This window comes from Danio rerio, chromosome 8 (assembly GCF_049306965.1).
Source record: "Danio rerio strain Tuebingen ecotype United States chromosome 8, GRCz12tu, whole genome shotgun sequence".
In the NCBI taxonomy this organism is placed as follows: domain Eukaryota; kingdom Metazoa; phylum Chordata; class Actinopteri; order Cypriniformes; family Danionidae; genus Danio; species Danio rerio.
The window spans coordinates 31,894,683-31,910,000 of NC_133183.1; the positions used below are offsets into that span (position 1 = coordinate 31,894,683).

Consider the following 15,318-nt stretch of genomic DNA (forward strand, 5'->3'; position numbering starts at 1 on the left):
TTAAAAGACATCAGAGATTTTGTTCACAATAAAATGAAAATTCTGTCATCATTTACTCCCCCTCACGTTGTACCAAACCACATAAAATGTTTGTTGATCTTTGCAATATAATTGTATGTAATTAGAATAAAATGCTTAATTTAAAAGCCAAAACTTAAACACTTCATAACATTCATAAAAAGAGCAAATATGGAGTTAATCCACATAAATTAAGCATTTTAAATCAAAGTCCCCTGAATAAAAAATTGTTGAACAGATTCAGTGCGTTTTTACACAATATCATTAGCTACGTTTCCATCCACCAATTTTTATGCACATTTTGTATAAGCGTGTAAAAAACAGTTGATTAAAAACAGCAAGATCTATTTTGAGTTTAAAAAAAACTTTTTATTCAGTATGAAAAAATTGCATAAACTACGATAGAAACAGTTTTACCGAACAAATTCCAGTATACGCACTAAATGTCATGTGATTTTGTTACAAAAGATCATGTGTTGATAAAAATGTGCGTGAATGGAAAAACCAGAAGGTTCACCGCATTGTAAAGCAGCAAAAATTTTGCCTTGGTCTTTCTAAAATGCCTAATCATCCCAGCATTAGTGTTATTATATTATTAATTACCTCCAGAACTATCAAGAGTTATATCAAAGTATCACTGTGCTCCGCGTCTAATGACTTCAAACACCACCACGTTAACATACAGTACAGTCTTCTGAAGAACAAGTAATTTATTAAATGAGAAAAAGATTGACACAGCTTATCCTACCTCAATAAATTCCATTTTTACTGTTGATATTTGGCACCAATTAATCAGGAAGTGACAATTTTGTTCTCTTTGACTCATTGGATGGAAACGCTGCTTTTTCAAACAAAAATTAAAGCTTTTTTAGGAAGAGCAAATTTTGAAAACAATACTGTTATTGTCTTTTGTATACTACCAAATGGATGTGATTTTGTTAAAAATTACACGTACTGTATATGTATTGTGCGTTTAGTCTACCCTGTTTTAGTACATTGGTATTTAAACACATACTTATGTGTTTTTTATTTACACTCCAAACCACATTTTTTATTAACATAAAAAAATGACGTTTTGTTCAAACTACTCATTTAACTACCCATTTAAAATGAGCTGCAACAACAATTCTGGAGTTTTTTGGGAACAAACATAACTGTTTTACGTTCAATGCATTTTTTTTTATTTGTAAAAACTAATAAGTTAACTTAAATCCTTAATGTTGTCTCCAAACAAATCAATTGTGTGGAAACCAGCTGTTTTTACAGTGCACTTATATAGTAACATTAGAGAGCAAACTATGTTTACAGCATTCTGAGTATGGCTGCAATAAACATTTAGTTTAAAAAATTGTTAGAAGGCTAAATTATTAGTAGTAATGACAAATTTTGGCTGATTCTGATAACGAATACATTTTCATATTATATTAATAAACATTACAGGGCTGCACGATATTGGAAAAAAAAAATCAATATTTCGTTTTTTCACTATATATATTGTGATATGAATACAATTTCCCCAGATGACTTGAATAGCTCTATTTGGAAAGAAATAATTCATTTAGATTGATTGGGGTGATTTTGTAAGGGTGTGAAGCCTGTATAAAAATAAACAGAGCAACGAAAAATGCTTTATGGTTTTGCGCGGAGTCAAACAGTACACAGGTACAGAAATTGAATAATGAAATGTAAAATAACACTTTATAGTCTGCATTGTATTAATAATTCAGTAAAATTGTACTTCATTAAAGTTACCAAAGTACTTTTTGTGGCTGAATGATTTACACTCTCTTGAAATAACTTTAAAACACATGAAAATGATAAAGTTTCACTCTGTTAATGGTATATTTTACAATGACATAGATGCTGAAACAATATTGTGCAGCCCTATTATATTATATTATATTATATTATATTATATTATATTATATTATAATATATTATACTATATTATATTCGTAAACCTTATATAAGCTGATAAACACAAGTCTTGGGTGTGATTTCTGATTCCTTCCAAAAATAAAAAGGCAAACAAATAAAGAGGACAATTAACTTTATTTTTTAAAACTTAATTGCAGAGAATAAGGAAACTACAAGCGACCATCCAAATGATTGATTTTGATCAGTTATTTACAAAATGCAGTTCTTATGTCTCTGTTGGAAAAATCCATGATTTATTCACTTTAACAGATCTTGCCAATAATTTTATTATATTATTGATGACTTATATTGCTGATATATTGTATTCCCAGAGACTAATGAGCATGCTTTGATCTTTCATTTCTATAGCTTTTCCAACGGAGTCATATATAACCTAACTAAATAATAAATCATGATTAGTTTTTGTAAATGTCAAATTATTTTACATAACATAATTACAATTACTTTATAATTGCAACATTAGCAAGATCTCCTTTCTTGCTACTTTATAATTCATTAAATAAAATTAAGCTCTAACTCCATCTGAAAGCAATGCTGACACTTTTTGTTCAATGTTTATTACTGTTTTTCAGCTGCTTAATGTAAAGCAATCTACTGTATAACATGCTATATGAATAAACGTGACATGACTTTACTAAAGCACTAAATTGCAAAGCTTGTGCAAACATCCAACCTACTAGGATCAGATGGTTCTTTATGGTTCTCACCAATGTAATTTTGTTGTATATATTAAGGAGAAAGCAAGCAGCATATTTTTACATGTTCATCCACAACTCTGTCAGCAATATGGGCGCTTTGTTAACAGTAAACTGCTGCTAACCCATATTGAGCTTTTCACACCCGAACCAAGAATAAAAACACTTGCCAAAGTATAAACACTGGATGACAGAATTTCCATCTTGAGTAAGCTAAATTTATAAAAACTCCCAAAGACGTGTGATTTCATTAAAAACTGAAAGCATCCATTTGATAACAGAAATTTTTTAAACCAATTTCTCTGTAGTACTTAAGTTATTGTCTCTATTAAGTAGTTGCTTGTTAGCATCTCTATTATTAACATATTAGCAGTTTATAAGCAGTGTTGGGTAAAGTTACTTTTAAAACTTATATATAACAAGTTTAAGCCTTAATCTTAATTTCTTTTAAAAAAAATAAAATAAAATACTTTCACATTACTCTCCTTAAAAAGTAACTAAGTAATAGGGCTGCACAATATATTGTTTTAGCATCGATATCGCAATGTGTGAATATGCAGTAGTCCCATCCCAGGATCTGCAATATGAGTTGTGATTACAATGACCACCACATTTCAGAACATGATTTGTGGAGTTATAGCTAATGTGAACCCTAATAGAGAAAAAGATTTTCATTTGGATGTGTTTTAAGGAACTGGGACTAAGACATCAAGCGAATAACTAAGAAATTCACAAAGATTGTATTGTATTAAATTATTTATACAATAAAGACAATTCAATGTTATTTGATTAATGTTGAATTTATGTTCTAAGACTCCACAGAAAATTATAAAAGATTATCTTTGTTTTATTGAATTAATCTATGCTTGCAAATGGCTTTTGTTTTATGTAGATGTATGAATTCTTTTATGTCACTTTTTGTGAAATTATATTCATATCGCCATGTATATCGCAGAAAAACAAAATATCGCATTGTCCATTTTTTCCACTATCATGCAGCCCTACTAAGCAACTTATTTAGTAACTAAAAAAAAAAAAACGAAGTGACTCACAATAGTAATATATTACTTTTAAAAGTAACTTTTAGCCCAAACAATTTATTTCCCAAACTAACAAAGTTTTACTTTAGAATAGGAAACAGAAACTTCCGACCGTCAACTTGGTGTGTCCTAGCCCTTACACCCCTAATCAGAACAAATATGTAAACTTAACTACTAGATTATAGTCTTGTCACGATACTGTAATTTCTGTAATTTCGGTAATCAGTACAGAAATTAACAACGTTTATTCCCTGCTAACATTTGAACACATCCTTATAGCATTTCAAAGCCGCGAAGATCAGCTAGACTGTCTATAGCGATCAGTTAATGGATGGACAGATCTTCAAGGTTCTGAAACATAACAGTGTCCCTATATCTGTGTTTGCACTCTGTGAACACCAGTAAAGTGCAGTGAACTGATAACCTTCAAGGCCAATCACAGTGATTTCTGTTGAGCACATGAACACAATGGGCAATCAGCAGTGTTTAAGTACACGCTCAACAGCAATCAAATGTTAAAACGGAAAAATGGCCGCTTTTAAAACTTCCAGATTGATACCAAAATAAAGTATAAAGACAACACTACTACCTTAATAAGCAGCAATTTTTTGAGGCAAAAGTTAAAAGCTGTGCCCAAAATCTCATAGTCGTCAAGTAGGTACAAAATTTAAACAATTAGAAAAGTGTTCTATACAGTATAATTAGAAATAGTGTGAATGGAATTTGGATATAGTACATCTACCATTTGTCTGACAGCTGTGTAGCTTCTCTCCCTTATATATTCTCTTTTGCTGCACTATGGGAAAGCAAAGCGCCACTGGATGCGCACTTCAGAATCTTCCTGGAAGTAACAGAACTTCCTACCAACTGTTTTTCAAATACTGTGAATTTAGACTGCTAACAAACTGTTTTTACATACAATAAGTATGCGATTTCAGAAGTAATGTAATTTAATGTGTATTTATATAGCGCATTTATTGTGTATGGCCATACACCCAAAGTGCTTCACAATCATGAAGGGGGGGGGGTCTCTCCACACCACCATCAGTGTGCAGCATCCACTTGGATGATGCGATGGCTGCCACAGGACAATGGAGCCAGTGCGCTCACCACACACCAGCTATTGGTGGAGTGGAGAGACAGTGATAGAGCCAATTCGGTGGAAAGGGATGATTGGGAGGCCATGATCGTAAGGGCCGATAGAGGGACTTTGGCCAGGACACCGGGGTTACACCCCTGCTCTTTCACGAGAAGAGCCATGGGATTTTTAATGACCAAAGAGAGTCAGGACCTCGGTTTAACGTCTCATCTGAAAGACGGCGCCCACTGACAGTGTAGTGTCCCCTTCACTTTTACTGGGGCATTAGGACTCACACAGACTACAGATTGAGCGCCCCCTGCTGGCCTCACTAACACCACTTCCAACAGCAACCTAGTGTTCCCTAGTGGTCTCCCATCCAGGTACTGACCAGGCTCAGCCCTGCTTAGCTTCAGTGAGTAACCGGTCTTGGGCTGCAGGGTGACATGGCTGTGGCTGATGCACAGTTTAATTTCGAGACTGAAACCTTAAAATAAAGTGTGATAAATTTTTTGGAAGTGATTTCTTAAAAACTCGGCATTAATAAAAAGTATATGATCAAAAATGTCATCAAAAGCAGTTACATGTAGTTTGTAGTAGTATAAAGCTATGTAATTACATGTAGTAACATGTAATAGAATTCATTTAAATAAGTTAATCAAGTTTCAATGCAACATTAAATAACTTGTAAAGTTAAATTGCTTCAACTTCAAAATGTAAAAGCAGCAACAACTTTTTTTTTCACAGTGGTTACAACTACCAGAATCCGGCAGCCAACATTGAACAAACAAATGCCTCAGTAAGCTTCTCCATCGTTAATCTTCGCAATGACACATTGAGCTTTCAACTTTAAATGAGCCATCACTTACCGACCATGGCGCTGACCTCTCCCGCCATCAGTATGGGCACTGTGTCATTGTACAAACTGACGTCTATAATTCCCTTCCGGATGGTTTCCCCGACCTTGGCACCAAGGAGCATGGAGCCCAGGGTCTCAAATATGGATGCCAGAATGCAGGCCTGACGTAGCGTCACCACTCCTGACCCCACCGCCGTCCCAAATGAGTTGGCCACGTCATTGGCTCCCACCGAAAATGCCAGGATGAAGGCTATAATGAAGCCAATCACCACCATCCACAGATACGATTCCAAATCCATCTTGGTGTTTGTGCACGTAAAGCTTCTGAAAGAATCCAAGACAAACTCGAACTACAAAGAAGTGGAATAAGGTGCTGTACTATGAAGGTCGTTTTCCTTCACTTGTGTGTTTTTTGTTTTATTTCTCCCAACTTTCCCCTAGCTAAAGAGAGTTTTTTGGGAAGAGGCACACTGCTAACTAAAGCGTTTAACCTCAGTCTGTTGAGTGCAGTGCGGTGAAGGCAGGAGAGAGCATTCCATTGTTTGGCCCTCAAAGTGTCCCGTCCACAAAGACGCCTTCAGCTGTCAAAACAAGAGAGATGGGGACATCATTACACAATGTTCACACTGACAGGTGGAATAAAAGATCAGAGGAAATGAAGCTGTTTAACAAACAGGTTTCGGGAAGACAAACAAAATGTTAAAGCAGGAAAGAAATATTATATAAATACAATAATAGAACACTTTGTACTACATGATATTGGAAAAATCTGATATTGCTTTATTTTATTTTTCTGCAATAAACTTTGTGATATGAATACAGTTTCACAAGACAAGTTTAGCACTATTTTGTGGTTTTCTGGGCAGTCTAACAGTATTCAGGTAGAACAATTAAATAAATCGCACTGCAAAAAATGCTTTTCTAACTTTTTTTTGTTTGTTTCTAGTCCAAATATCAAAATATCTAAGCTCAAGTAAAAATATTGTTTAGTTTTCACCATAAAAAAATAAATAAATACAAAAATAAAAATAAATAAAAAAGTGAAAATTAGGAGTTTTTTTTGTTGCATGTTATTATAATATTATCTGCCAGTGGAGTCTGTGAAATAATCTTGGTTTCGCTTTGACATGTAGATATTTGGGCTAGAAACAAGACAAAAAATTCTAAGTAAGAAAAGTTTTTTTTTAAGCATAAATCATATAAATTCCATATAAATACAGTGATTAAATGCAATTCTGTAACTCCTGGTCAACTAGAATTCAGACTGGACATTACATATCTTTGAGATGTTACTATTGCAAATAAGCACATTGCGATATTATTTGCTGAAACGATATATTGTGCAGCCCTACTTTGTACATATCAAAATAAAGTGTTGAACATGATAGAAAACATCAAATAGTATGTAAAAAAGGTGCCTACTGTTTAGGTCAAAATTACTTATCAACCCCAATAAAACTTTCACATGCATTTATATTTAGAAAATGTTTAAACAACGACAAAATCTAAATAAAGAAAGTAACTAACTTTAAATGGTACATTTTGGTCTAATAATTTTTCAAATATACAATGCAAAAGAGAGCCTAGATCACAATAACAAACAGTCAAACAAGAAGCTCCTTATAAGAAAATATGTATTAGTGTATTAATCTTGAGAATTCCTTGGGGGGGCTGTGAAAATTCTTTCTGAAGCAATACCAAGTTAGGAACCAAATATTGATTATTAGTTGTTTTTATAAACCTTAAACTTTTTTTAAAACAAAAAAGAGATATCAATACAAAGCTTTAACAGGATTTTAATAAACAGATCTCAAGAAATCTATGTTTAAATACAGCTTAAATCATTTATAAACATTTTTCTAGTAATTACAATAAGTCAAATAACAACACAGGTAAAAGTATAAATTACAAAATTAAGATTTAGTCACTTAAAATGCTATTCAGGAACTAAATATTGGTTGGTGGTTATTCTAAACTAGGGAAAAAAATGTTTAATAGTTTGTTTTTTTGTTTTTAACAAAGACACTGAGTACAGCCAGAAACTCACAAAATCCAGATTACTCAATAATATAAACCTCAAGTAATCTTTCAGATCAAAATTAGTCAGACAGCAAAATGAAAATATAAAAAAGTTAAAATAAAGTTAATATTACTAAATCGGAAAAAGCTATCTACCAAAAGAACTAAACATTAATTTGTAGTCAGTTTCTATAATTTGTAATAAAAAATACATTCTATAATTGTAGAACAACATGAAATAAGAACACACAAGAAATAAACCTTTGGGATGAATCCAATACAGTTGAAAACATTGATTTGAACTGCAGGTTTCTAACTATCTGGATCTTTCCTTTGCAATTATTTTCTAAAAATGTAAGAGAAATCAGTGTTTTCCACCACAATAAACACAGCAGAAGGTAGCTCTTGACAAAACCAGCTTAGGACAGAATCACGTCTCTTCCTTCAAAGATGTCAAAATAATCAACATTACACTGTTGGCAAAAACAGTAAAATCATGTGGTAACAGGATTAATAATGAGAAATTTGACTACAATCGAACATTTCAACAGATTACATAAAGATTATGACGATACTATGACGTGTTTGATTTTTATTGTCTAAAAAATACCTAAATCAAAAATTTTAAAAGCTACAATAATCACCTGATAAGCTGAAATCAACCCAGTATGACAACATGAATGCAAGTCCACAAAATCAAATGCATCCAAAGTCTGAAACAAGCCAATAAAGACGAATCAGACAGAAAAGCACTTACATTAACTGACCACCTCACGCTCCAACACAGAGGGCCAAGCGTTCAGGTGCGACCGGGACACAATGTGACTAAAAACACAGTCCATAACAGACCGCAAAACAATAGCTCCTGCTTCACACCTCCTCTCGGTTCTTGGCTTGGCTTCAGGTCTGCGTGTCCCACCGAAACACAGCAAGCAGAGCTGCAGCTGCACTGTGAAACAGCAGCGAGTCCCAGCTCCTAATACCTGCTTACAGCCTCCAACCTTCCTGCTTTCCCCGCTGTAAGATTCTTAGTGGGTCAAATTCACTGGAAAACGGCAGGTCTGTAAATGGGCCACTATGTGCTTGCTGAAATCTGATCAGCGCTGTTTATCGGAACGACTGATCCCACACCACGGGGGGACGGGACGGTATTTAGAGCATCAGTCAAGCAGCTGATGACTGGACGGACTTTAAAGCATTACAAAGACACAGTATACCATGGTATAGTGACGTCAAGAACCATCACCTGTAAAATTACAGAGCGTCCTCGACCACAGGCTTAACCTGCAATGCAGAGGGTGGAAACAGATAAATAAATAAATCACCGCTCTGAAGCGATACAGAAGTCAACGCAAGGTTTTGACAACGGTGCATTCTTACGCCTCAGTGAGCCTTTTGTTTAAAGGGAATTAAATGTAAACAGTGCGAAATCCAGACTAATACATGCTCAAGGTATTTACAGGAGTCCCGTGAATGGCAACACCTCACGTATCAAATATCACATGGTTGTTGACTTTGGCACAAAAGATGGTCTGTGTGGCGGTTTTGGTTAAGTTTAGTCAGCCTTATATGTTGACAAGGGGACTTTTAGGAAACCTGTTTGATATTCAGTGTTTTGTGATTTAATCTGGTGCAGAGATTATATGCTTTGACCATAAATAATAGAAGTGGGGATGTACCTTTGCTTAAAGTGCGACAAGTACAACCAAAAGCCCCAGGACAACTGGGCTAAATGCAGCAGTGCAGGCCGTATGCTCTAATAACCGCACATGAAGTGGCATTCAAACCAGTTTAAAAAAAGAAAACAAAAACACAAAACTAAAAATCAAAAATTATTGGGCTCAAGTTTTTGGGCAAAATGTTAATATCTGATTTAGTCTATAATGACATTTTCTTTTAAGAAAATGCATCGTTATTTTCCTTTGTTGTGATTAAAAATCTTTATTTTACCAAATATTGCTAGATATAATATTAAGACAAAAAATAATTAAGGTAAAATATTATTATTGTGGTGTCTAAAAATGAATATAAACCAAGCAATTTTTGTCATTTTATATTTACAAGAAAAATTACAAGAGATTTTTTTTATTTAGAAGAATATCATACTGTATAGTTTACAGAATAAAGCAAAAATCCCTTTTAACACCCATCTATAAATCCCAAATCCAGACAAGCTGAGATTGTTATTAAATCGCTGATAAAGCATTTACAAGTTACAAAATATTTACATTTTAAATAACTAATTTTACTAAAATATTAAAGGGATTGTTCACCCAAAATTTGTAATTCTTCCATTTATTGAACTTGACATGTTCCAAACCATTTTTTTGTAACATAAAATAAGTTATTTTAAAAAATGTTGGAACATTGACATCCATAGTATAAAAAACAAATTCTATGGAAGTCAATTTTTCAAAATAGCTTTTTTTTTTGTACTGAAGGGTGAATAAATGACAAAAGAATTTTAATTTAAGGCTGAGCTTTCTCTTTAAGCAAGGGGTTCCCAAATAGGTACGGGCCCGTATAAGATGCTGATGGTATGTTAACTGTGGATAAAAATATCACGGTTTCACGATATTGTGATAAATAAATTTTATACTGAGAAACATTTTAAATATTTTGGAGCAGTATACAGGGTTTCTACAGGTTTCATTAAGTCCAATTTAAGACTTTTAAAGACCATTTTAAGACCATAATAAATGAAATTTCAGACTTACACAAGGCTAAACCCTAAAGATTTTTTAATGGCCAAGTTAAAACCTTTAAAAAAAAATACATTTTAAACAAATGTTATTGTAAGGAAGATAATTTAGCCATATCAATAAGTAAACAGAGAATAAATAAATATATTTTTAGAACTTTTATTGAATTATATTGTTAGTGATTGGATGGGTTTTGGCTCAATTGGGTATAGATTTACATGGAAAAATAAAACCTGTTTAAAATGATTTAAGAACTACAACACAATTTCAGTGGATTTAAGACTTTTTAAGACCTAAAATTAGTTTTTTGAAATTGAAGACATTAAGACCCCGCAGATACCCCAAGTAAACATGTTAGGCTAAATAATTCAAATGAATCATTGACTTTAGTCCTAATTTGTTTCAAAAACACAGATTTTTTCTTTCTTTTTTTAAATTACGTCTTTGGATATCTTTTCTGAAAATAATGTTGTCCTAAAGACAAAAAAGTAAATAAAAAAATCTTACATAAACCTTAGGAATGGTATAGCAGAACATTTTGGTGGTTTTAAAACCTTGAATTTCCAAACCGTGGTATACCTTGAAAACAGTTATCCTCCCATGCCTATTTCCAAACATTTTAGCCCGTGACTCTCAAGATAACAACTTCAGTGACTCGCGACCCCATTATCCTCAGAGGTGGTTATAAACACACAAACATTGCACACAACTGTGCACACAAACCAATGGGAACTTTATGAACACAAGCATATTGACAACACAAAAAATGTGTAATAGTCTAACAACCATATGTTGTTGCTTTTCATTTGTTTAACTTAATATTAACCTCACTTTATGGGCACAGGAATGGTACGCACAGCATAAGACCACTCTTGGTTTAATTTTGGAGACCGCCACTTGGAGATCATCGACCATGTTCAGCCTTGACCTTTATTTTTAATCTATGCGAGTACTGTAAGAGTGTCAAAGTTTAACATTGTGCCGTAAAATCAATCTGCTGCAACTAATGCTATTACTGTCATTAATCTAGTGCAATAACCCCAAGGGTTGCAACACAATGGAAAAGAATTGAAAGTCTGATGGCTTTTTATTTGTATGTTGTTGTTTTTTTATGTAACTATTTAAAACTATTTTTATCTTCTGTAGTTTATGAAATAAATATGGTAATTTTAATAGTTTAATGACATATATGAAATTTTTGGAAATTACCAAGTAATCCCCCGATTAAAATAGCAGCTAAAATACTACCATAGAAAACACTTAATTTAAACTACAATAATAAAACATTTCCTTTTTATTTTTATAAATGCAATAGGATAAGCACAAAAATCTGTTAGAAAATGGCCCATCTGGATCCGCATTTCAAAACCAAAACTAATGGTGACTTTTTTTTTTTTTTTTTATACTACCACAACCATGTGACATGAGGATAGGGCGATAAGCTGAGACAATTTGGATGAAATTAGACGCTTCGGCTGCTCTCAGAAATATGAGGTCTGTTGGTTTTGGGCCCTTCGGCTCTTTAGCAATCTGTGTAGCAGCTTCGGCGATTCATTTGCTGACAGCTCCTTTCAAAGCACGTTTTTCATACAACTGCTGAACTGAGTCGATTTATGAGAAGACAACCGCCTTATTCAAAGAGATGAAACTGAAATTACCAATAATCTGCATTATTATTTACAAATATTATCTTGTTTAAAATGCTAAAAACTAATCAGTCTGGGATTTCGATTTCAATTTAAAGACACAGTATGTAAAACCAATAACAACAATAATCTGCACTCTTACATATCAAATTTGATCCTGTTTAAAATTGAGAAATCCGATCAATCTGGGATTTACATATAACATACTTAAAAGTTACAGCATTATGCATTTGCCTTTTTAGTGGTAAATACATTGAGCATGGTAGATGAATTCAGGATACTCGGTCATTAAATTCTTTTCATTAATTAAAAGCTTACTGAAAAGGCTGTAACTTTTCAAAATGTACACTTTTGTACCTTTAAACATAAATATTAATACATAATCACAAATCTGTAACTCGCAGTACTTTAAAGGTACAGAGCGTTACTTTTAATGTTCACTTTTGTACCTTTAAAGTACAAATGTGCATTTGTATGGCCTAAAATTTTACTTTTTCAAAAGGTTCCACTAGGGTTGGACAATAATTCAATATCAATATATAAATTGATTTTTAAATAAAAGTTATATAAGCCTGGAGGTAAATACTTTGCAAATTCAGTTTGCAGACATTTGTAGGTACAGACATCCATTGTGTGCGTTCTTGCCAGTTTTTTCCTGGCTTTTCAATAGTCCACATCGATATTGAAATTATATTGTATCGACCGAAGTTAAGAATTATATCTATATATATGATCTAAAATTTTGCCATATCTACCAACCCCAGGTTCCACCCCAGTGACAGGTTTTGTGTCTTTATTTCTGAGAGTGTAGCACACTGCTGTTTTGACATTGACATAGGATTAAAATCAAAGAAAAAAAAAGTTCACACTCCACACAATCCAATAACGCAATCAGATCCTGGTGTACAAAATCAAGTCATTACAACTACAATAGCTGCATCTCAAATGGCACACAATACACTATGTACTTATGCACTCACACACTCAAAAGCATAGTATGTAGTGTTGTCCCAAATGGAACACTAATGTTTTTTGTTTGGAGAATCAAACCATTTCCCTGATGATGTTTGATGGTTGCCAAATTAGCAAAATATATGGCCAATCTATCAAAAAATACCTGACATGAGTATAAACGCATTTACCATCAGGAGGCGCTATAAATCACTGTCAAAGGAAAATTTTGCTTTCACAATAAAAATGAAGTAATCCAATGTCAGTGCAAGAAAGCTCCCCCCCTTCCGCTACGCGAGCAAAGCAGCGGCTGTTGAGTGCATAAAGTGTCAAACAATCCACACTTCATTTTTCCGGTTGAATAAGTGCATCATTTGGGTATTTAAAGTGCACTTGATATTTTTAGAGCTTTCAGTGTGAACACACTACTTACATTATTGTATAAAAAGCGTAAAATAGTGCATAAGTATGCGATTTGGGATCCATCTCATTTCTTACAATAGAAAAAAAAATCCCGACCTCTGTTTCATGCATAATTTAAAGGGAAAGGTAAAAAAAAAAACTTACATTTATTTATATATAAACTGATATTGATTCAAATTTTTTACGCCATTCCAAACTTGCATGACTGACTGTCTTCTACTAATCAGTTTTAGTTACTGCCGACTCTCCATTGTAAGGAAACCATTTTTAAAAGATCTACTTTCATGTTCAACTGAAGAAAGTCAGTCATTCAGGATTTGGATCAAGCAATTATGACAAAATCCTTATTTTTAACATCTTTAATGCTGATACATAACACAACAACACATAGGCAAACCTATAATGCCATCGATATTTTTCACACAGTGTTCATAATCCCACTCAACGGTTCATGATGCATTTCACAGCTCTACGCGGATTTTAAAAAATTCCATGACATTAAAGTTGAGACAATGCATGATATTCAACACCATGAACTCATGGAGAGCAAATCAAGCACTGGGAGAAAAATATCACCACAGTGCGGAGCCCTGTAGCAAAACAGGACAAAAAATGGCTTATTAAGTGATGCAGAAACAATTGAAAGGTGTCACAAGTGCAGCATTACATTTTGATCTGTGGCTGTTGCATCATGCAGCTTTCTTTTTATTCATTTAAATATATTTTTTGCCTTAAAAGCAATCACACACACGTCTGTTGCACTTATGAATGAAGCAACCAATCAGAGGTGTTTAGATTAGTCACCTCCTAGTTCTGGAGTTTAATCAACTGCTTATAAATTTTAAATACTCTTCTTAAACTGTAATAAAAAAAAAAACAGATTTACTATGATTTAAAATAAGATATTAAATAGGATATTATTTTGTTTTCAAGAAAGAGTGTTAGTAGATGTAGATGGATTTTTGCTATACCCAACTATTAATACCAAACAAAATGTTTTTAAATAAAATCTAATTCTTCTGATTTAGTGCATTTAAAGCAGTGCATTTAAAGCAGATTTTATTTATAGAAGCCATGTTCAAGAAATAAATTAAGCTTCAGTCGTACATTTAAGTTGAAATATAAATTAATTTGGTTTGGGTTTCCTTAAAACGCTCAGATCTACAAAGTAATTTTAAGATAGATTTGGCAGCTTCAGTGATTTATTCGATTATTTATTTAATGCGTCTGTCTCTCTCTCTCTCTCTCTCTCACTCTCTTTGTGTTCGTGCGTGTGTGTCTGTCGATCTGTGAGTGAATAAGTACTTACATCCTGGCCAAACATGTTTGTTTGTAGCCAAAATACAGGCCATGTCATTCACACACAAAACTTTCTCGGTTATATCCGATTAACCAACCGTATTAATAATTAAGAATTTATTCTATATAAAGTCTATTACTTTAATAAACACCATTTAAAATGTTTTACAAGAGCAAAACAATTAAGAATAATTTTATATGTACAGTTTAAATATAATTTTAAATTGTTTGTTGATAACACTTGGTTTAAATAAAATATAAATATTTAACATAAAAAGCATCAAAGCTACAAGTATTAAGCTGATTAAAAATTGCCCTTAAATAAGTAAAAAATACCCTGATCATTTCTAATCATCAAGCACAGAAAGAGAGTTTTGTCTACTATTTGTGTGAATATGAATAATAGTAATATAAATAAAAATAATAATAAAATGAATACTGGCTAGTGTTTACACAAAGCATTCTCTTGACTGACATGCCCCGTCCGGTATCTGATGTACATACAGAACCTGTTGCATTAGGCACGACACAAGAGAGTGCAGTAAAACTGCGTCTGTACGGACTGCAGCGCTCTAAACTCTAATCGAGTGTACTCACCTTCAGCCTCTGCAGCGCTCACAGTTTCCCCCTTTTTTTAGGAAAGTGGGGTC

At 33.1% G+C, this 15,318-nt stretch overlaps 1 protein-coding gene across 7 annotated transcripts in view; it reads right to left on the minus strand.

Moving 5' to 3' along the window:
* slc20a2 (solute carrier family 20 member 2) overlaps window positions 1–15,318 on the minus strand; it is a 117,650-nt gene that overhangs the window by 43,509 nt on the left and 58,823 nt on the right. For all 7 annotated transcript variants that reach the window (XM_073909551.1, XM_073909552.1, XM_073909549.1 and 4 more), the window contains 1 exon segment: window positions 5,639–6,209. In XM_073909551.1, the coding sequence (XP_073765652.1) occupies window positions 5,639–5,927 (289 nt within the window). In that variant the 5' untranslated portion in view covers window positions 5,928–6,209.